The sequence below is a fragment of the Esox lucius genome, chromosome 20, assembly GCF_011004845.1.
Source record: "Esox lucius isolate fEsoLuc1 chromosome 20, fEsoLuc1.pri, whole genome shotgun sequence".
Taxonomy (NCBI): domain Eukaryota; kingdom Metazoa; phylum Chordata; class Actinopteri; order Esociformes; family Esocidae; genus Esox; species Esox lucius.
This window is the reverse complement of record NC_047588.1, coordinates 11694748-11718163: the sequence shown is the minus strand read 5'-3', so window position 1 is coordinate 11718163 and position 23416 is coordinate 11694748. Positions and strand designations below refer to the sequence as shown.

The 23416-nt window shown below is 43.7% G+C and overlaps 1 protein-coding gene across 3 annotated transcripts; it reads left to right on the top strand.

Moving 5' to 3' along the window:
* Window positions 1–531: 531 nt before the first annotated feature.
* LOC105008892 (B-cell receptor CD22) lies at window positions 532–23278 on the top strand. Of its 3 annotated transcripts, XM_029115711.2 has the most exons (17): window positions 532–621; window positions 3342–3419; window positions 3562–3966; window positions 4276–4551; window positions 4720–4974; window positions 5207–5473; window positions 5626–5913; window positions 6293–6604; window positions 10057–10326; window positions 10689–10955; window positions 14296–14377; window positions 14555–14627; window positions 14735–14883; window positions 15351–15390; window positions 15590–15693; window positions 16165–16243; window positions 22788–23278. In XM_029115711.2, exons 2-17 carry the CDS (start codon window positions 3356–3358, stop codon window positions 23040–23042), a joined length of 3186 nt encoding a protein of 1061 aa, XP_028971544.2. In that variant the 5' UTR covers window positions 532–621; window positions 3342–3355; the 3' UTR covers window positions 23043–23278. The 3 variants fall into 3 exon arrangements, 2 of the variants coding, with proteins under 2 accessions (XP_028971544.2, XP_028971545.2); XR_003777599.2 differs by lacking the exons at window positions 532–621; window positions 15351–15390 and having other exon boundaries at window positions 1353–3419; XM_029115712.2 differs by lacking the exons at window positions 532–621; window positions 3342–3419 and having other exon boundaries at window positions 3426–3966.
* Window positions 23279–23416: the final 138 nt, after the last annotated feature.

Genomic DNA, 23416 nt, shown 5'->3' with positions numbered 1-23416 from the left:
CCTTGTGTGTATCCTACATGCAGGGTGGTGACCCTCCTCCCCCTCTCTCCCAGCCATGGCTGTAGACGTTGTGTCTCACTGCGAGTGGGCCATGTACCCCTGTTGTACTTCTGCTGAGATCCTGTTCATGCTCAATTATTATATAGCTGTAAGTGCATTTCAAGGCTTTTATATGTTTTGATGTTTAATTCAATTTGAAGCAACTAGGACAGTGCATTGTGACTTATATGTAATAAAACATTTTCATGGACAATTATCTATTGTCAGTAGTGAATTTCTGCTTAAATCTGCATGACATCTCTATCAGCAATGCAGAAGGTATTTGTGTTATATTCTTCCTATATGTACAGCAGTATATGTACAGCATATTTCTATACTATACATGTACTATTTGACAGAGGAAGTGGGGTTAAGCTCACAGTACTGAATCAGAAAGCTACTTTCCTTTTACCGCAAATCATAAAAAATAGAAACTGTGTCATACTTGGTTGGACATTCAAAAATAAATGCAAAGCAAGGTTAAAGGGGGTTCCTATTCCTAGTGGTTTCTGATCCTTATTTTGAGAAGACATGCTGACAATGATTCTAATCAGCTAATCATCACAGTGAAACCCTTCTGAGGTAAGTAGCACTGTGAAATGTTTGATGTTTTTGACTTGACCTAAAGTGAGAAATTTATTTTGGATAATTTATGGTCACACAGATTTATGAGTAATACATTGTGCACATTGACATGGAAATATCTAAATAACTGTACATTCTCATATAAGACATACTGTAAATTGGTAATAATGTTACTTAATTTGATCATTATTGACATGTATAATATAATTTGTAAGGCATGTGTTTTAATATAGATTTGATATATCCAGTGACTTTGGAAAATATCCAGACCCATTACATTTCCTGACATTTTGTTGTACTTTAGACCTAATTTATATTATTGGATAAACTTTTGCCATCATTATGCATACAATACCCGATAATGACAAAGAAAAAGGAAGTTTTTAGAGTATATTTGGAGCAAAATCTAATATATATAATGACCCTATATTCAGTATTTTGTAGAAGCATCTTTGGCAGCGATCACACATTGAAGACTTCTTGGGTATGCCTCTAACAGCTTTGGAAGCCTGGATTTGGGCACAGTTTCTCAATCTCTGTCTAAATTGATGGGAAGTGTCTGTGAACCATGATCGACAGGTCTCTCCACAAACATTCAAAACGGATTTAGAAGGCTGCATTTTTAAGAACCTTTTAATGTGATTTGTTAAAGAACTTTTGAGACTGGAATTCCCGAATGTATGTCCAAACTAAAACAACATTCACTGCAATAATTTATGAGCTGTGTGTGGCATAGTGAGACAAGCAGCACGAGTTCCGAGACAAGGGCAAGCAGGAAGAAACCACAGTTGGAGTGATACAGTACTCCTTTATGATTCTTATATTGGCAATAACATAATACCATAGTAAGCGTTTTTGCACTGACATGCCTTTCTAGACCTCTAAGACATGAGATGGTTGTGTTGTTTATTGTCACTTTTGTTTTGGAGTTTTTATTTTACGGTGTCCGTCTACTGCAGTATAAGGCTCACATACACTGCCATTTAAAAGTGTGTGGTCACTTAATATTTCATTGTTATCCATGAAAACATACATGAAATGAGGTTGAATAGGAAATGTAGCATAATAAATAGGAAATATAGTAATTGACAAAGTTACAATTAAGGATTTTTTATTGAAATAATAATTGTGAATTGGGATTCTAGTAGTCAATATGTTAAGGAAATCTGGAGAGATTTCATCCCATGCTTCCTGAAGCACCTCCCACAAGTTGGATTGGCTTGATGGGCACTTCTTACACAACAGCTCTATAGGGTTGAGCTCCGGTGTCTCTGCTGGCCACTCCGTTATAGACAGAATACCAGGTGACTGCTTCTTCCCTAAATAGTTTGTGCATAGTTTGTAGCTGTGCTTTGGGTCATTGTCCTGTTGTAGGAGGAAATGGCTCTAATCAAGTGCCGTCCACAGGTTATGGCATGGCATTACAAAATGGAGTGATAGCCTTCCTTCTTCTTTTACCCTATACAAATCTACCACTTTACCACCAGCAAAGCACCTCCAGAACATGACATTCCCTCCACCATCCTTGACAGATGGTGTCAAACAGTCCTCCAGCATCTTTTCAAATGTTCTTCTACGTGAGCCGAACACCCCAAACCTCTGTCCATAACACTTTTTTCAAATCTTCCTCTGTCCAATGTGTGTTCTCTTTCCCATCTTAACTTTTTCTTTTTATTGACCAGTCTGAGATTTGGCCTTTTCTTTGCAACTCAGCCTAGAAGGCCAGCATCCCGGAGTCACCTCTTCAATGTTGATATTGGGACTGGTATTTTGTGGGTACTATTTAATGAAACTGCCAGTTGAGAACATCTGAGGCGTCTGTTTCTCAAACTAGACACATGTATTTTCCTCTTGCTAAGTTTTGCACCCAGGCTCCCACTCCTTTTTCTATTCTGGATAGAGACAGTGTACGCTGTTCTGTAAAAGAAGTAGTACACAGAGTGGTACAAGACCTTCAGTTTCCTGAAATAGCCTTCATTTCTCAGAACAAGAATAGACTAATGAGTTTCAGAAGAAAGTACTTGGTATCTGGTCATTTTGAGCCTGTAATCACTGATGCTCCAGATACTCAACCAGACAATAGAAAGACAGCTTTCTTGCTTCATTAAACAGCACAAAATGTTTCAGCTGTGCTAACATAAGCACAAAAGGGTTTTCTAATGATCAATTAGCATTTCAAAATGATTAACTTGTATTAGCAAACACAACATGCCATTGGAACACAGGACTGGTGGGTGCTGATAATGGGCCTCTGTATGCCTGTATGTAGAGATTCCATTAAACATAATTTGCATAGTCATTTACTACATCAACAGTGTCTACGTTGTATTTCTGATCAATTTGATGTTATTTTAATGGGCAAAAATATGCTTTGCTTTTGAAGACATTTTTAAGTGACTCCAAACCTTTGAATGGTAGTGTAACTAGAAAGCAAAATACATCTCAGATATTGAGATTCTTCTAACCCTGGCACTGCAAGAGCCAGGAACTGTGTACCAACTGTGCAACATGGGACATGCCTGCCAATGTATTACCATCAAGGAGAGTGTTTTGGGTGTGGCACATAGAAATTGTTATTCAAAGGGCCTGCTGAACCAGAGAACATTAGTCACATGCAGCTGTGATACGCTCTGCACACACACTCACTGAAATACACACACAACACACACTCAAAAACGTGCACTAACACACACACTAATCAATTTTTTCTAACTCAGATATCCAGTTAAACATGATACTTAACAGAGCAGTTTCAAGGATCCTTTCATTGATGGTTCTTCTGGCACTTTTAGATGGTGGGTGAACATTTCGTCATGTTACTACTTACAAATTAGAACTTTCAGGAGCACTGAAAACTATCATTTCCATATCTTGTTCAAAACTGGTCAAACTCAGAGCCTAACTATTTCAAATTCTAACCTTACTTTCCCCTTATAGTTTGCATTTGTTCATATCGACTCAAACTTTTCGAATTACCTAAAGAGCACTTGACTGCAAAGGAAGGGTCCTGCATTACAATTGAATGCACTGTCAATGGGATTATAAAAGATAAAAAAGAACCGCTATGGTTTTGGATGAAAAATGCACAGTGGGATGATGAAAAACAAAAATACAGCGGCACCATAATTGTAAGCAGTAATCCTGAGGATCAAACGCCAGCCTCAGACTTAGCACCCAGAGTGAAGTTCCTTGGGTCTCGAAATTTTAAACTGGCCAGAAAAGGTGACTCGTGTGGCCTGTTGATCCACAACCTGCAGAAGACAGACAGTGGAATCTACAAATTCAGATATATGGGAAAGGAAAAATGGATGACTGAACCAGGTCTGAATCTTACTGTTGAAGGCAAGTTCATCTCTGTCCCCATTTCCAAACAAACACAACTTAAATTCAGTGTTGTCAGTACATGTATGTGCCGCTTTGAATATATAAAACTGTTCACATTGCTCTTTGTAGCAGGGTAGTGACCTTGAACACTTGTACAGTACCTAGAACTGGCAAAGACACAAAGCTGCATTCAAGTTCCCTACCCTGTCTTTTATTAATATACAACACAGTGTTTATATGATTATCCTGTGCTCTGTATTTTTTATCAATCAGAACACTGTGCTCATGTAGTTATCCTGTGCTTTGTCTTATATCTTTCTACTGCAGATGAGCCATGCCGTGTTAATGTTAACAACCAGCCAGCGTTCAAAGAGTCTGACCACGTGACCATTAAATGCTCCACATTTGGGTTATGTGGATCATACCCAGAGGTCACAGGGCTTAGTCAAACCATCCAACCTTCTCACAACGAAGAGGACAACATTAAAATCACTGAGGTTAGCTTTAATGCTAGCTGGATGGATGATGGGAGGGTGCTGTCCTGTCAACCACTGGGCACCAAAGATAAGTGTATGGTCAGGGACATCAAGCTGACTGTTGAGTGTGAGTTCATTACCAACATTTTTATTCAGACTGTTACCGATATTGATTTAAACTCATCCTGACTGTAGCGTTGTTCATTTAGATCCCCTCCATTATCCTATGAAAACCAGAAACTCAATATGACGTTTTTTCCATTTCCATGATCACTTATCTTTTTGTTTTTAAAAGATGCCCCCAAGGAGACGATCTCCGGTATAAATTCCTCTGATATAAAGGAAGACGACAACGTCATTCTCACTTGTTCCAGCAGAGGGCACCCTAATGCCACATACAACTGGTATAAAGAAAATTCATTAATAGAAAAAATTGAAGCAACGTTTAAGATTTCTTCCATCAAACCTGAGGACAGTGGGAAATACCACTGTGAAGCTGTAAACAAACATGGGACCAATAAATCAGAAGCTATCACACTCAATGTTAAATGTAAGACGTGTAATTTTATCTGTAAACAATTGTATCTTTTAATCCAGGCATTTTTTCGGCATGGCTTTAGTGATATTGTGTTGGGGGCAGCAACATTTTTATTAAAATCACATCAGTAGGCTACCGTCAGATTTAATTGATTCAATATCCCTTCTTCCTTATTAAATACATAACAAATCTTTAAAGTTGTTATGTATGAAATTTGTGTGAAATGGATACTTCTCTCTTTCAGATGCTCCAAAAGAAGTAAGTGTGGTTACTGATGACATGACAACTCAGTACAAGGAAGGAAGCAATTTCAAATTAATTTGTGAAGTGAATAACGGCAATCCATCAGTTTACATGTACTCCTGGTATAAAGACAGTGTTATGCTGACGGGCCATGAAAGTACATACAATTTCACCAAACTAGAACCTGAACACACCGGAAAATACCAGTGTGAGGGGAAAAATGAAGCAGGCTCCAGACGATCACCAGAACATCAGATAAATGTTCAATGTAAGTTTGGTTTGTGTCCAAAACACACAGGTAGGGTGTCTACTCATCAACCCTCTGGATGAATGTGATCATAAGGATATAATGACAATGACACACGTTGCTGTTTAACTAAAAACACAATTATTTTGATCATTCATTTATGTTTTAAATAGATGTTCCCAGAAACACCTACATCGCTTGGAGTGGAGGAAGCCAGGTGAAGGTGGGCTCTTCGTTCTCACTGACCTGTGTAGCCCAAGCCTATCCTGCCCCCAGTGGCTACACCTGGTACTACAGTAGTGAAGGACAGTCACAATGGACGGAACTCTCACAAACAGGCTGGACAAGGACACTAAGCTGGGAAAAAGTGGCCTTAGAAAACCATGGGTGTTACATGTGTAGTGTCACCAATGACATCGGCACAGGACAGCAAAGTAGCCAATCATGCATTGATGTTCTCTGTGAGTATAATCCACCACAGCTATTGACAATGCTTTTACTGTGTTATTACTGTGCATTCAGATGATCTGGTATCATAGCCAGCTCTTCAATGTTCTAGGATCAGCTACATGACTAATGGTTGAGTCATTCCTTTTATTGGTCACATATAGTCTGTGTGTTGTTGCAGGGGTAGCAATATACTTATGTCAAAGTTAGCTCCTAAAACTATGCAGTTGATTAAATAAAGTAAAACAATATTCAAGAAGGAGAATTGTATTCATGATTAACCTTTTGTACAAGTTCACATTTCAGATGTATATAGCTAGAGCCCTTTCTCACTGGAATTTGAAATGGTAACATGTAAACATTTGACAAGGTCCCATCCTGTCCTGTCCTCAGACGGCCCATCTAAACCTGTGCTTTCTATGGTGCATAGTGCACAAGAGGGACACCGAGTTAACATCAGCTGCACTGTGCGGAGTCTCCCAGCCTCGGGGCTAACTCTATCATGGACCCCCCGTCACTCCGTCACTCCTATGTCTGGCTCTCCTTCGCTGCCCCATTCTCACAAAGTTACGGGGTGCGTCCGACCATCTGACAACGTCCTCTGGTGTACATTCAACGCCACGTTGCTCCACGATGGAGTTTACGCCTGCACAGCAGAGAACTCCGAGGGGGCGAACCACACAGAGCAGGAGCTGGAGATCACATGTGAGTATGATGCGTGTGTGATCATCGCAGGTTAGTTCTTAACGTTTCACAAACATGGCTTGGGGGACTACTGCATGACAGAAAAAGGTCATTGCAAAATATCTTATTCTGCACATTGTTCACTCAATGATGTCAATGGTAATACTGATCAGCGATGAGTAAGGCTTATGATAACTACCATCTGCAGTGGCATTACTGTCCGAATGAACCGAATATGTTTAACATACAAAGACTACCAACTGGTGTCCCTGCGGACACCAAGAATAAACCACTTTAATAAACAACCATCATAGCAAAATGTTAACTTATTTCTTATTAAAACATTATTAGATATGTAATTAATGTTATCTGAAAAAGATAACTGATTATTATTATTATTTTAGGAAAGTTACTTTTAATTTGCATATAGTGTAAAACTAAAATATAGACTTCTCTTTAATACAAATTGCAGCTTTTGTACCAAGTACAATCCACATTAGTACTTAAAAGCTTATTTACTATATTTTGATTCTGGCATAATTTAGTTTTCAGTAATTTCAAGTAAACATTCTTTGTATTATACAGTGGGTATGGGAAGTATTCAGACCCCTTTACATTTTTCACACTTTGTTTCATTGCAGCCATTTGCTAAAATCAAAAAAGTTCATTTTATTTCTCATTAATGTACACTCAGCACCCCATCTTGACAGAAAAAAACAGAAATGTATAAATTTGTGCACATTTATAAAAAAAGAAAAACTGAAATATCACATGGTCATAAGTATTCAGACCCTTTTGCTCAGAGTAGAAGCACCCTTTTGAGCTAGTACAGCCATGAGCCTTCTTGGGAATGATGCAACAAGTTTTTCACACCTGGATTTGGGGATCCTCTGCCATTCTTCCTTGCAGATCCTCTCCAGTTCCGTCAGGTTGGATGGTGAACGTTGGTGGACAGCCATTTTCAGGTCTCTCCATAGATGCTCAATTGGGTTTAGGTCAGGGCTCTGGCTGGGCCAATCAAGAATGGTCACAGAGTTGTTCCGAAGCCACTCCTTTGTTATTTTAGCTGTGTGCTTAGGGTCACTGTCTTGTTGGAAGGTGAACCTTCGGCCCAGTCTGAGGTCCTGAGCACTCTGGATGAGGTTTTCTTCCAGGATATATCTGTACTTGGCCACATTCATCTTTCCTTCAATTGCAACCAGTTGTCCTGTCCCTGCAGCTGAAAAACACCCCCATAGCATGATGCTGCCACCACCATGTTTCACTGTTGTGATTGTATTGGGCAGGTGATGAGCAGTGCCTGGTTTTCTCCACACATACGGCTTAGAATTAACACCAAAAAGTTCAGGGTCTCATCAGACAAGAGAATCTTATTTCTCATAGTCTGGGAGTCCTTCATGTGTTTTTTGGCAAACTCTATGCAGGCTTTCTTTCTTTTGTCTTGCACTGAGGAGAGGCTTCCGTCGGGCCACTCTGCCAAAAAGCCCCGACTGGTGGAGGGCTGCAGTGATAGTTGACTTTGTGGAACTTTCTCCCATCTCCCTACTGCATCTCTGGAGCTCAGCCACAGTGATCTTTGGGTTCTTCTTTACCTCTCTCAGCAAGGCTCTTCTCCCACGATTGCTCAGTTTGGTCTAGGAAGAGTTCTGGTCGTCCCAAACTTCTTCCATTAAAGGATTATGAAGGCCACTGTGCTCTTAGGAACCTTGAGTGCTGCAAGACATTCTTTTGTAACCTTGGCCAGATATGTTGTCACACCCTGATGTGTTTCACCTGTTGTTTTGTCCCCGCCCCTCACCAGGTGTTCCCGGTTCCCTATTAGCCCTGTGTATTTAAACCCTGTTCTCTGTTTGGCAGTTGCCAGATCGTCTTGTCCCGTACAGTCGTTTCCAGCGTTCTATGTGTGCATCATCCAGTCTACCTGTCCTTCCATTCCCCGGTTACGACCCTTGCCTGTCTTTCGAATTACGAGCCTGCCTGCCCTCTCCTGTACCTTTGACCATCTGAACGCCTGACGACAAACACTGCCTGTCCCCCACCACGAGCCTGCCTGCCCACTCCTGTACCTTCGACCATCTGATCGTCCGATAACGAACCCTGCCTGTCCACCACTACGAGCCTGCCCACTGCCTGGTTGTTTAATAAATACTTTGGACCGCCCCCCTCTGCCTCTGTGTCCGCATTTGGGTCCCCACTCGTTCATCGTTGTGTCATATGTGCCTTGCCACAATTCTGTCTCTGAGCTCCTTGGGCAGTTCCTTCGACCTCATGATTCTCATTTGCTCTGACATGCACTGTGAGCTGTAAGGTCTTATATAGACAGGTGTGTGCCTTTCCTTATCAAGTCCAATCAGTTTAATTAAACACAACAGGACTCCAATGAAGGAGTAGAACCATCTCAAGGAGGATCAGAAGAAATGGACAGCATGTGAGTTAAATATGAGTGTCACAGCAAAGGGTCTGAATACTTATGACCATGTGATATTTCAGTTTTAGTTTTTTAATAAATTTCCACATTTCTGTTTTTTTCTGTCAAGATGGGGTGCTGAGTGTACATTAATGAGAAACAAAATGAACAAAGAGGCTGCAATGAAACAAAGAGTGAAAAATGTAAAGGGGTCTGAATACTTTCCGTACCCACTGTATATTTATATGCTGAAAACAAACGGGGGTACTTTTGACCCCAATTAAAATAATTGAAATTAGATTAGATCAGATTCAACTTTATTGTCTATGAACATGTTCAAGTGCTGTACAACAATATGCAGTTATCATATAACCAGAAGTGCAAATAGAAGAGTGAAGAAAATTGAAAAAGTGAAACAATTCCGACCAATATATGTTATAAGTGGGATGTATAAATGTGCAATGTAGGCAAACTGAAGGTGCAAGGTGACATGTGCAGCTGGAATGCAGGGATAGAAGCAACAAGGTTCCCAAGGTAGACAAGTATAATATAACAACTGCAAATGTCCTTATCAGAGTTTGTAAAGCAATGTCAGAGTCCAGTTATAAAAGGAGAGTAGTGCAACAAGATCCTGAGAGGCAGTACTAAGCGGTGGGCGGGCGGGTATGTTTAGTGATGGGTCACAGGGACCTTGTTGCACTACTCTCCCTTTGTGACACTTTAAATTATGACCTAAGTGAAACATGAACTCAATAAATAGTTCCATTTATTAACACTGCATAGGCGGAATTGGATGCTTTTGACTGGGGTCCCTGAGGACCCCAATATATTGTCATTTTTAAAAACTACTTCTTAAAACAGGAACAAAAAGTCATTAGGAACAAAGTGAATGACAAAGTCATGAAGATTTGGAACGACAGAATAAAGCCCCTGTGAGATATGACAGAAAGTACCCCTCAGAGGCCTGCAGGTACCCCAGTCAGTAGGATGAGGGTCAAATAATGAAACACATTTGCCTTCCAATGTAAGAATTTAACTTTGTATTGACACAATTTGGCACCGACAGACAGCCCTAAAGATGTGAGGGCCTTGGTTCACCCTGACACGGTGCTGAATGAGAACACCCTGCTGTCATTCATCTGCACGGCTCGTTCCAACCCTCGTGTGACTACCTTCACCTGGGTCCAGACCATTGGAGGAGAAACCATGTTGGTGAGGCAGTTCCAGAACTTCACAGTGAACTCCACAACCCCTTCTCACAGCGGACTGTATAGCTGCACTGCCCAGAACTCGTTAGGAACTGGGAAATCCCAACAGGTTGAAGTCAAAGTCAAGTGTGAGTACACCCGAGTTGCTGCTTTACCATAACTGCTATCCACAGGAGCGACACCCTATCCAGATCTGAGAAGATTGGATAGGTGTTATCAGTGAAGTGACAATTCTACCTGGAGAATGGCATGATGGATCCAGAAAGGCCATACTGTCAACACCTATCCAGTCCTTTCAGATCCATATAGATTGCTGTGATCAGGGCAGGTTAATTTTTTTTTAATGGTGTCCGTCCCTAAAAGCACTTTATGGAATAAAGATACTAGAGATTATTTCTGTGGAGCCTGAAGTAAAACTAGTCATCTCCTGACAAAAAATGCAACAAAAGCCAATTTAACCCATTATAACACAATATGTCTTCTATAACAGACGCCCCGAAATACACAGAGATAATTCATAACATGACCACCATGTGGCAGAGTGAAGGGTCGATCCCCGTGGCACTGTCCTGCCACAGTCACAGTTACCCCCCGGTCAACGACTACAAGTGGTTCAAATTGATGGAGGACGGAGATATCATTGTGGGAAAACACCAGAACATCACTGTCAAACCAGAAACGCCCGGGACTTACTACTGCATCGCAACCAATACCTTGGGCTTGAAAGCATCAAACAGAATCCAGCTGTTTCTCAGACGTGAGTGCATAGCAAGCAAACAAGCAAGTTTATTTATATAGCACAATTCATACATCGAAGCAATTCAATGTGCTTTACAAATTACATCATGATAATAAAAAATAGAATAAGAAAATCGTGTGGTCCCCAAACCTCTTTGCGGATGATGTTGTCATGTTGGCCCCTTCAAGCCAGGACCTTCAGCATGCACTTGGATGGTTTGCAGCCGAGTGTGAAGCGGTGGGGATGAAAATCAGTACCTCCAAATCCGAGGCCATGGTCCTCACTCGGAAAAGGGTGGCTTGCCCACTTCAGGTTGGTGGAGAGTACCTGCCTCAAGTGGAGGAGTTTAAGTATCTTGTTCAAGAGTGAGGGAAGGATGGAACGGGAGATTGACAGACGGATCGGTGCAGCTTCTGCAGTAATGCGGTCGATGTATCGGTCTGTCGTGGTGAAGAAAGAGCTGAGCCGCAAGGCGAAACTCTCGATTTACCGGTCAATCTACGTTCCTACTCTCACCTATGGTCATGAGCTTTGGGTCATGACCTAAAGGACAAGATCCCGGATACAGGCGGCCGAAATGAGCTTTCTCAGCAGGGTGGCTGGGCGATCCCTTTAGAGATCAGAGTAGGAAGGGAGGAGCTCAGAGTAGAGCCGCTGCTCCTCCACATCGAGAGGGGTCAGCTGAGGTGGCTTGGGCATCTGTTTCGGATGCCTCCGGAACGCCTTCCTGGGAAGGTGTTCCGGTCCCGTCCCACCGGGAGGAGACCCCGGGGAAGACCTAGGACACGCTGGAGGGACTATGTCTCCCGGCTGGCCTGGGAACGCCTCGGTGTCCCCCCGGAAGAGCTGGAGGAAGTGTCTGGGGAGAGGGAAGTCTGGGCATCTCTGCTTAGACTGCTGCCCCCGCGACCCGGCCCCGGATAAGTGGAAGATGATGGATGGATGGAGAATAAGAAATATAAAAAGAATAAAAAGGGGATAAAAACATCGGAAGCTATAAGGCTAAACAGTGTGGTTACGTTTAGAAGCTCAGTCATTGGCACTTGAAAAGAGAAGTGATTTTAACTTGGATTTAAAAATGTATATGTTTGGTGCACGTCTCTGATCTTCTGGTAGTTTATTCCAGTTTTATACAGCATAAGTGCTAAACGCTTCTCCATGTTTAGTTTGGGCTCTACTAGATGACCTGTGTTCATGGATCTAAGAGCCCTGCTTGGTTTATATTCTTGAAACATATCAGAAATGTATTCGGGTCCTAAACCATTCAGAGATTCAAAGCACCACTTTGAAATCTATTCTGTAACTGACTGGAAGCCAATGCAAAGATTTAAGAACCGGAGTGATGTGCTCTGTTCTCTTGGTCCTGGTTAACATTCTAGCAGCAGCATTCGGAATGAGCTGCAGCTGTTTTACAAGTTTTTGGGGAGTCCAGTTAAAATGCCATTACAGTAGTCAACCCTACTAGAGATAAAAGCATTGATGAGCTTCTCTTGGTCTTTTTGGAACAACAAGCCTTTGATTCTGGCTATATTTTGTAGATGATAGAATGCTGTTTTGGTGCTTTGATATGACTCTTCAATGTGAGGACACTAAGATTATGCACTTGATCCCTGGTTTTAAGGGCCAGAGAATCCAGCTCTTTACTAATACTTGTTCTTTTATTTTTGTTGACAAACACAATAATCTCAGTTTTATCTTGGTTTAATTGTAGACAATTTTGGTTCATCCAGGTATTTATGTGCTCTGTACAGTGACACAGAGAGTCTATTGAGCTGTTGTTATACGGTTCGAGTTAATGTTTTTGTTCTGTAGAATTTGGCCCAGAGGTAGCGTATAGAGATTGAACAGAAGCAGTCCGAGAACTGATCCCTGTGGAAATCCGCATGTCATAGCCACCCATCAGATTCATTATTACCAATGGTGACAAAGTAACAATGGCCATGTAGATAAGATCTGAACCAATCAAGGACTGTCCTGGAGAGTCCTACCCAATTTTCCAGCCTATCTATAAGTGTTCTATGATTTACAGTGTCAAATGCCGCACTGAGATCTAATAGAACCAGAACTATATTATCAGAATCAGTATTCAGCCGTATACCATTTAAAACTTTAATCAGGGCCGTTTCAGTACTGTGGTGAGGTCGGAAACCTGACTGAAGGTCACAAGATTGCTGAGTTGATTGAAGACAACCTTTTCAGTGATCTTGGCTATAAAAGGGAGATTTGATACAGGTCTATAGTTGTTCATTCTTGATGCATCCAGTGTTCTCTTTTTTAATAGGGGTTTAATGGCAGCTGTTTTTAGAGACGTTGGGAAAATACCTGATTGCAGAAAGCTATTAACTATTTGCTGTAGGTCCATTGTTATAGAGTTACATTAAAAAAAAGTCTGATGGCAGTGTGTCGAGACAACATGTGGAAGCTTTAAGATGACAAAATGTTTCTTCTAAGGATTTTTGATCATTTGTATTAAATTGCGACATAGTAACCTAGTTATGTCTTGGTGGTCGTGGTGACGGAACAGAGTCCTTGTTAGAGTGTATACTTCTGATGGTCCGTCTAATACTTAAACATTTTTCACTAAAGAAACCTGCAAATTCATTACATTTCACAGTGGACATTAGCTCTGATGCTATCAGATTTTTTGGGTTTGTAAGCTTGTCGACCATGACAAATAGACCGCGGGTATTGTTGATATTCTTGTTGATCATTCCTGATAAATGTTGCTGTCTGGCCCTACGTAACTCATTGTTGAAGCAACAAGGCTTTGTTTATAGATGTCATAGTGAATTTGAAGTTTAGTTTTTCTCCACTAATGTTCGGCTTTCCTACATTCTCTTTTTAGGGCACTTACCATCATGGTGGTTCTCCATGGTGTTTTCTGTTTGCTCATAGTTTTCTTTACCTTTACTGGTGCAACACGATCCATGACATTCAATATTTTGGCGTTAAAATGGTCCAGGATTACATCAACTGACTCAGCACTTATTGTTGGAGAGATAGCTAAGGCTTCCATAAACTGAGCATTGGTACTCTCATTAATGTACCTTTTCTTAACAGAGTTTACTGGAACATTCAGGGTGATCAGTGAAAACATTTGCCTTGGTATTTCTATCTCATGTTAGATTCATATGATGCTGGATGTAGTATATACTGTCACTGATATGATTCAAAAGCTTAAATGATGATGATCGTGGCCTTGATATCATGATTGTTATAGCTGGCTATTGTTAAAAGAATTTAAGACAATTTAACAACTCAGGGTTTGGAACAGTTCTCAAAAGTCCAAAGACAAGCCAAGAATCCCTAAATGGTCCAATATTAACACAACTCTCCTTCTGGTCTTCTCTCACCATAGGAGTCTTCTTCCGTGTTCTCTTTCAAGTCTCAATTTTTGTTGGCTTACTGCTTGTTGCTTTAATCAGCGTTCTGTTCTATAGGTGAGTCCTCTCCACCAATCTCTGTGTATGACATGCCAAAGCTATCGATCATGTGACAACATTTCCATTTGAGGATTCAATAGTTCATTTGAAATCAAGGAAGTGAGGTTATTTTTGGGGGCTTGTGGATAGTTTCCCGTGATGAGCCTCTAGACACTGTCACTTCTCTTTTTTCAGATACAAGAAAAACAGTTTTATCCAGCAGGGGACGTCAAGGAAACTGCTGTGCTGTATTCACTTTGGTGTTCTGGTACTGTCCCGTTTCACAAATACCACATCCATCTCGTACAATTAGTCTATAGTGTGAAAATTGTGTGTGTATATGTGTGTCTGTGTGTGTGTATATGTCGCCATCAGGGCTGGCGTAACGGCACAACAGAGAACCTGGTGGAGGACCCCCAGGCCAGCAGCAGAGATGATCCGTGGCCTGGCGTCCCGTACCGCCCAGAACCCCACCCACAGACTCAGGATCCCCAGCCTAGCAGGGCATTGGGTCCAGACAGCACGTAAGACCTACGGACACTGTGTCGCACACTGCAGCCCCCACACACACACACACACACACACACACACACACACTCACACACTCACACACTCACAACACACTCACACTCACACACCACACACTCACACACTCACACACTCACACACACCACACTCACACTCACACGCATCACACACTCACTCAGACACACACTCACACACACGACACACTCACTCAAAAACACACACTCACTGTTTTTACTATACACTCTTTTTACTATACTCATGGGGACATTGTCTCCTATAGTTAGACCTAAAAAACACACACCACACAAACCACACACACACACACATTTAACAAGACTCACTCTACTATACTAGAAGACACCAAAGTCATTAACTGAAATAACTAAAGGAAGATGTAGTGACTGTCTGTCTTGGCAAGTTAATTTACTTTAATATTTCTTTAAATGTCAACCTCTAACTGCAGCAATGAGTATAGTCTTCTGAAGTTACCCCCTGGAATGCAGGTGAGAGATGTCTTTAAAATTGTTAATTGTGGAATGCTTCATTGCTGCATATTGCTATACTATATAGCCTTAAAAAATATATACTTTTATGAAAGAATTCTAAATGAGATGACTGAGCATAGCATATTCATGTACAGCTGGGGATGAAGAAACAAATTAAATTACACTTTCTTTAAATTGTTCACATTTTTCTCTTTAGAATAACTTACCAAGCGGTCCACAAAGAACCAAAGACGGACATACAAGACACAGGCATGAAGATACAGTCAGCTATGCCATGGTTCAATTTAAGGGCCAGGGGATGTAAGTTTGATCGTTACATTATTATTAGGTTGAGATTTAAATAAAACGATCAATACTGCTAGATCTATGGTGTCCATTGAAGTTGTGTTTCCTTAAAAGAACCCGTTATGTTGTACACAATCAGAAAAACGTGCTGCTGGGCACCAATTGATTTATTTTGATACTATATTTTTATGACAGAATGGCTAGCTATAGTAGACAACCTCTAACGTTACTTACTAGCTAGTTACTTACCAGTGAATGGTGATCTTCACTTGCTGTTGGGAACTGTCAGTGCCAACTTGAATGTTAGAACTGCATCGGATTTTGGCACAAGAAACTTGATTAATATCAGTTATTTTGCTGTTACGTAATGCATTGTGTTACAGAGCTCCCCTAATATAATAATATATGACTATTTAAATATAGTAATATAACCTGATGACACAAACCTACGCCAAAAAAGACACTGACACAGCTTGTCTTCTATAGGAATCGCTTGGGTACGACAGACAAAGGAGAAGAGTGTGACATCTATACTAAGGTTTCCAAGCCAAAAATCAAGGAAAAGGTCAGTCAACCTTAAAAAACATATTCTAAAACTTTGGGCACTACCACAGATGAAGCCCATAAGCCATGAAGTAACACTAATTACTTCCTACAAAGGAATCGCACATTTTCAAAGTTACTTTATTTCAAATCTACTAACAAACCAAACCTCCAACATAACTTAAACATGATATTGAGGTTAGAGTACAGTGTAACAACTTGTCAAGGTGTAGTGTTGGAGGGAACCAGGCGCAGGCAGTACTCTCGTTCGTGGGATTTATTAAAACAACAAACAAACCAAACACGAACGGAAAAACAATACTAATGACTGAATGAAATAAAAGTGCGCAACATGCGTCTTAACAATTAACATTCAAACAGTACATTCAATAACACTCACCGATTAAATGCACACACAGCAACAATGACAGCGACAGCAACAATGATCCACAATGTGGGGAGCAGAGGGGAAACATATATACACATACAAACGAGCTAGATTGGGACCTGGTGTGGAAGATGGGAAACATGTGACAGTCCGGGATGTGTTCGTGAGAATATGGGAACTTGTGGAAATATGGCACGGTGGCGCTGCTGCTCACCGCACCATGACAGTACCCCCCCCCCAAAGGCCCGGCCACCGGACAGGCCAAGACGAACCCCAGCCCAAGGGAGGGGGGGCGGGGCAGCACAGTACCCCCATCGGCACAAACCCGCCGAGGGGGCGGAACAGCCGAGACTAACCAGGGTGGCGGAGCCGTCGGGACAGGCCGGGGAGGCAGAACCGGCCGAAGATCAGGAGCCGGCGGAGGGTCAGGAGCCGGGAGAGCCGACGGAGGGTCGGTGGCCGGCGGAGGGTCGGTAGCCGGGAGAGCCGACGGAGGGTCGGTGGCCGGCGGAGGGTCGGTAGCCGGGAGAGCCGACGGAGGGTCGGTGGCCGACGGAGGGTCGGTAGCCGGGAGAGCCGACGGAGGGTCGGTGGCCGACGGAGGGTCGGTAGCCGGGAGAGCCGACGGGGGGTCGGTAGCCGGGAGAGCCGAGGGGGGGTCGGTAGCCGGGAGAGCCGAGGGGGGGTCGGTAGCCGGGAGAGCCGAGGGGGGGTCGGTAGCCGGGAGAGCCGAAGGGGGGGTCGGTAGCCGGGAGAGCCGAAGGGGGGGTCGGTAGCCGGGAGAGCCGAAGGGGGGGTCGGTAGCCGGGAGAGCCGAAGGGGGGGTCGGTAGCCGGGAGAGCCGAAGGGGGGGTCGGTAGCCGGGAGAGCCGAAGGGGGGGTCGGTAGCCGGGAGAGCCGAAGGGGGGGTCGGTAGCCGGGAGAGCCGAAGGGGGGGTCGGTAGCCGGGAGAGCCGAAGGGGGGGTCGGTAGCCGGGAGAGCCGAAGGGGGGGTCGGTAGCCGGGAGAGCCGAAGGGGGGGTCGGTAGCCGGGAGAGCCGAAGGGGGGGTCGGTAGCCGGGAGAGCCGAAGGGGGGGTCGGTAGCCGGGAGAGCCGAAGGGGGGGTCGGTAGCCGGGAGAGCCGAAGGGGGGGTCGGTAGCCGGGAGAGCCGAAGGGGGGGTCGGTAGCCGGGAGAGCCGAAGGGGGGGTCGGTAGCCGGGAGAGCCGAAGGGGGGTCGGTAGCCGGGAGAGCCGAAGGGGGGTCGGTAGCCGGAAGAGCCGAAGGGGGGTCGGTAGCCGGAAGAGCCGAAGGAGGGTCGGTAGCCGGAAGAGCCGAAGGAGGGTCGGTAGCCGGAAGAGCCGAAGGAGGGTCGGTAGCCGGAAGAGCCGAAGGAGGGTCGGTAGCCGGAAGAGCCGAAGGAGGCGCCGGGGCGGCCGGGACAGGAGAGGGCGGTGGCAGCCAAACCCCGGCAAGCTCAGGCGGTGCAGGCCACTCCTCCTCGGCCTCAGGCGGTGCAGGCCACTCCTCCTCGGCCTCAGGCGGTGCAGGCCACTCCTCCTCGGCCTCAGGCGGTGCAGGCCACTCCTCCTCGGCCTCAGGCGGTGCAGGCCACTCCTCCTCGGCCTCAGGCGGTGCAGGCCACTCCTCCTCGGCCTCAGGCGGTGCAGGCCACTCCTCCTCGGCCTCAGGCGGTGCAGGCCACTCCTCCTCGGCCTCAGGCGGTGCAGGCCACTCCTCCTCGGCCTCAGGCGGTGCAGGCCACTCCTCCTCGGCCTCAGGCGGTGCAGGCCACTCCTCCTCGGCCTCAGGCGGTGCAGGCCACTCCTCCTCGGCCTCAGGCGGTGCAGGCCACTCCTCCTCGGCCTCAGGCGGTGCAGGCCACTCCTCCTCGGCCTCAGGCGGTGCAGGCTGCTGCCACTGGCAGGAAGGAGGCGCTGGCTGCTGCTCCAAAGCAGCAGTGGGCAATCGGCGCCGTGGCGCAGGGACAGGGGCGGCGGAAGGCCGCGGAGCAGGAAGCGGTGTGCGCCTAATTGCCAGCCTACAGCCTGGCCAGCCTGCACGGGGTCGAGGAGGCACCAGACATAGAGGGGGCGCCGTCGGGACTTCCCCCGGGCACCCACTCAGCCCCCCCCTAAAATTTTCCTGGGGGGACCTCGGACCAAGTGTTGGGCACCTCGCCCTCTTCTTCCTCCGGCCTCGCCTGCGTCCTGTCCTTCCTGCCTCCTGCATGTCCTGCAGGAGACCCTTCACCAGCTCCCCTTGCTCTTTGGTGAGGGGCTTGACCACTCCATACTGGTCCATGCCCCACAGCGGCACCCCGAACCCGTCTTGGGGCAACCCCCAGCACTGCTCCCCAAGGGGATCCTCCTCCACTCTCTCATAGACCGCTTCGTCGTCATCTGAGGAGAGGGAGTCAGACCCCCAATCGCCCCTCCAGGTATATACCCTCTCTGGATGGACTGCCTGCTGGTTCCAGGTTTGGTGGATCATTCTGTAACAACTTGTCAAGGTGTAGTGTTGGAGGGAACCAGGCGCAGGCAGTACTCTCTTTCGTGGGATTTATTAAAACAACAAACAAACCAAACACGAACGGAAAAACAATACTAATGACTGAATGAAATAAAAGTGCGCAACATGCGTCTTAACAATTAACATTCAAACAGTACATTCAATAACACTCACCGATTAAATGCGCACACAGCAACAATGACAGCGACAGCAACAATGATCCACAATGTAGGGAGCAGATGGGAAACATATATACACATACAAACGAGCTAGATTGGGACCTGGTGTGGAAGATGGGAAACATGTGACAGTCCGGGATGTGTTCGTGAGAATATGGGAACTTGTGGAAATATGGCACGGTGGCGCTGCTGCTCACCGCACCATGACACACAGTCTATACATTTTATAATGCATCATATCTATTATAGTCATGTCTGTTTTGGATTTTATTTTAATATTTACGTTTTTGTTCATGCTGGTCATTCTGCCACACAAACTGCCTTTGAATTGATAGCCTGATGTCATTTATCTGCTCTGGGTGACATTATATAAGCAGTAGTCATGGCAAATACAGCTACATAGGTAATAATGACAAATGGCAAGAATTTAGGTGAAGATTTGACATGAACAATTGGATACCGTTTTTACATATTATGTAGTTTTTGTTTGATCTGAATTTTAATACTTATCAATGCTAGCCAAATGTAGCCAATAAAAATGTTTATTCTGAAGAAGCTTACACTGCTCAAAAAAATGAAGGGAACACTTAAATCACATATCACTAGGTCTTGACGAAGGAAATATATTAAAGATCTAAATTTTACTGTACATTGTGTAACTCGTTGAGGACAAAATGATGAAAAAACAGTCAGTGGAAACCAAAATCACTAACTAATTCAAATTCACATCGAAAATCTAAGTAAACAATTGAAATCACAGGATTTTCCAATTTGCGTGAATTTCATCACATCAAGTCATAATGTGACTCAGTAATGTGTATGGTCCCACGTGTCTGTATGCACTCCCGACATCGTCTGGGCCTGCTCATGATGAGACAATTGATGGTGACCAAGGGGATCTCCTGCCAGACTTGGATCAGGGCATCAGTGAGCTCCTGGACAATCTGTGGCGCTACTTGGCAGCATTGGATGCACCAATACATAACATCCCAGAGGTTCTTAATTGGATTCAGGTCTGGGGAACGTGAGGGCCAGTCAGTGGCATCAGTGCCTTTGTCATCCAGGAACTGCCTACACACTCTGGCCACATTGTCCTGCATCAAGAGGAACCCAGGGCCCACTGCACCAGCAGGTCTGACGATGGGTCTGAGGATTTCATCCTGGTACCTAACAGCAGTCAGGGTACCATTGGCTAGCATGAGGAGGTCTGTGTGACCCTCTGTGGGCTGTGAGCACAGGTCCCACTAATCTGTTTCTGACAGTTTGGTCAGAAACATGCTGGAGGTCATTTTGCAGGGCTCTGGTAGTCCTCTTCCTGTTCCTCCTCACACAAAGGAGCAGATACCGCTCCTGTGGCTGGGTTGATGCCCTGTCCAGTTCTCCTCATGTAATGGCCCATCTGCTGGTATCTCCTCCATGCTTTTGAGACTGTACCGGGACACACAGCAAACCTTCTTGTGACGGCACATATGGATGTGTCACCATGGAGGAGCTGGACTACCTGTGCAACCTCAGTGGGCTGTAGGTACTGCCTCATGCTATCAGTAGTGACAAGGACAGTAGCAAAACGCAAAACTAGAGAGGAATCAGTCAGGAAGGGCAAGGAGAGAGCAATTATCTGTGGCCACCACCTGCAAAACCATTCCCTTTTGGGGGGTTGTCTTGCTGTTGCCTCTCCAGTGCACCTGTTGTCACTTTCATTTGCACCAAAAAAAGTAACATTGATTCACAATTGCTTATGCTTCCTAACTGGAAAGATTGATGTCCCTGAAGTTTAAATGACTTGGACTCACTGGGATGATTACGTGTTCCCTTCATTTCTTTGAGCAATGTATGTTTTTCCTGTGGTCTTCCAAGTCATCCTTTTAACACTTAAATGTACAATCCCTTAAATGTTAACATTTGCAATTGTTTTAGAATTATTAAAAGATGGATCATTAATTAATTTGACATAAATTCTTAGGTATTTACATATTTTTGTATTTTTAATTGAAAAAATATCTTATATTTTTCTATTCTATTTTTACTTTACTGCTTTGCCAGACAATAAAGAGGGCACTCCCATGAAAGCGGACCATTTCATTCTGCCACATAAAACATTTTAATTGCAAAACATTTAGTCAAACAGATTTTTCCTTTGATGGAATGAATTACACCCTTAATCATTCTGTGTCTGTATGTGAAACTTCTTACAACCACATTACCAAAAAAGTTGGGACGCTGTGTAAAATGTAAAGAAAAACAGAAAGCAATGATTTACAAATCATTAAAAACCCTATAGTCAATAGAAAATAGTACAAAAATAAAACCAATATTGGATGGCCATGATCTTTGGGACCTCAGGCAGCACTACATAAAAAAAAAAAAAAACACGATTCTATAGTGGAAATCACTGCATGGGCTCAAGAACACATCCGAAAACCATTGTCTGTAAACACTGTATGTTACTGCATCCACAAATGCAAGTTAAAACTCTACCACGCAAAGAAAAGACCGTATATAAACAAGATTTAGATTCGCCACCACCTTCTCTGGGCCCGAGCTAATTTAAGAAAGACTGAGGCGAAGTGGAAAACTGTCCTGTGGTCTGGCGATTTCAAAATCAAAATAATGTTTGGGAATCATGGACGCTTCATACTCAGGACTAAAGAGGAGAGGGACGATTCAGCTTGTTATCAGCCCACAGTTCAAAAACCAGCATCAGTGATGGTATGGGGGTGCAATAGTGCTCATGGCATGGGTGACTTGCACATCTGTGAAGGCACCATTAATGCTGAACAATACACACAAGTTTTGGAGCAACATATGCTACCATCCAGATTACGTCTTTTCAAACCACATTTTGCTCTTATTACAACAGCATGGCTCCATAGTAACAGAGTTTGTGTGCTAAACTGGCTTGACTGCAGTCCAGACCTGTCACACATTGAAAACATTTTGTGCATTATGAAATGAAAAATATGACAAATGAGACCCTGAACTGGTGAACAGCGGCAATCCTAGAGTATATCAAACAAGAATGGGAAAACATTTCACTTTCAAAACTACAGCAATTGCTCTCCTCTGATACCAAAAGCTTACAGAGAATTGTTAAAAGAAGAGGTGTTGCAACACATTGGTGAATATGCCCCTGTCCTAATTTTTTTGAAATGTGTTGCTGGTATCAAATTCAAAATGGGCAGTCAAGCTTGCGTGTAGGAGGTATTTACTTCAATATCAATCTTAGATTGCAGTGTAGAACCTCGCAAACAGGAAGTGTGTGATGTACAACAACCATTGTACAGTCTTCAGCAGCGGAAGATATTTCTCCACTTCAAAGATGTGAAAATTACTTAATATGCTTTACTAGAAGTTGGTTTTAACACTTGATATTTTTTTCCTACCCTTAATGTGTGATTAAAAAAAGACAAATGGACTTGCAAAGCCTTGAGATATTAGGTGGGAATCATTTAGTGTGTACATTTAGGCCCCTTTGTTTGTCAGCTTTTTGTTTGTCTCTCTATATTCAGAACGATAAGCAGAATGACTATGAGAACATTACGGAAACATGTGCTCCAGAGCCCAACATGAAGGTAGAAACGGACACAGAGACAGAGACCAGTGGGGATGACGTCGAGATCAACTACTCTGAAGTGAAATTCAGAGCAAATCAAGGACAACAAAAGATCTGTGGTCCTCACCATCATCACCAAAAGGCATGCCACAACAGCAGCAGCTCTGATGAAGAAGACTACAAAGTCCATTACACTGATGTGAAAATATAAGACAACAAAGTTGAATTTGTAGATAGACAAAGAGTCTGAGGGTTTATTTGTAAATATCTGCACATATTTGTATCAGACCTGTAATCATGAGGCAATACAAGCCAACTCAAGAACTGGTAGTTGCTGTGGCTGCAAAAATTACAACAGTCAGTCAAGAAAGACACAAATGTCAGAAAAGAGAATTTGAACAGTGGATTGGAACATTGCGTTATACATCAGTGCAATCAGTGTTGTTTTTTAATCAAACCTGAACTTAATTTCCCATTATGCAGGATGCTACGCAACAGACAACATGTTGTAATTCTAGAGAGCATGAGATTTAAGAGGTATTACATAATGACTCATGCTAATGTTGTATGATTAATGACTTATCA

Coding starts and splice junctions, on each gene's coding strand:
- LOC105008892 (XM_029115711.2), top strand. CDS start 3,356: ATGATACTTAACAGAGCAGTTTCAAGGATCCTTTCATTGATGGTTCTT. Junction 3,967..4,275: donor TCTGAATCTTACTGTTGAAG/GCAAGTTCATCT, acceptor TTTCTACTGCAG/ATGAGCCATGCCGTGTTAAT. Junction 15,694..16,164: donor CAATTTAAGGGCCAGGGGAT/GTAAGTTTGATC, acceptor TGTCTTCTATAG/GAATCGCTTGGGTACGACAG.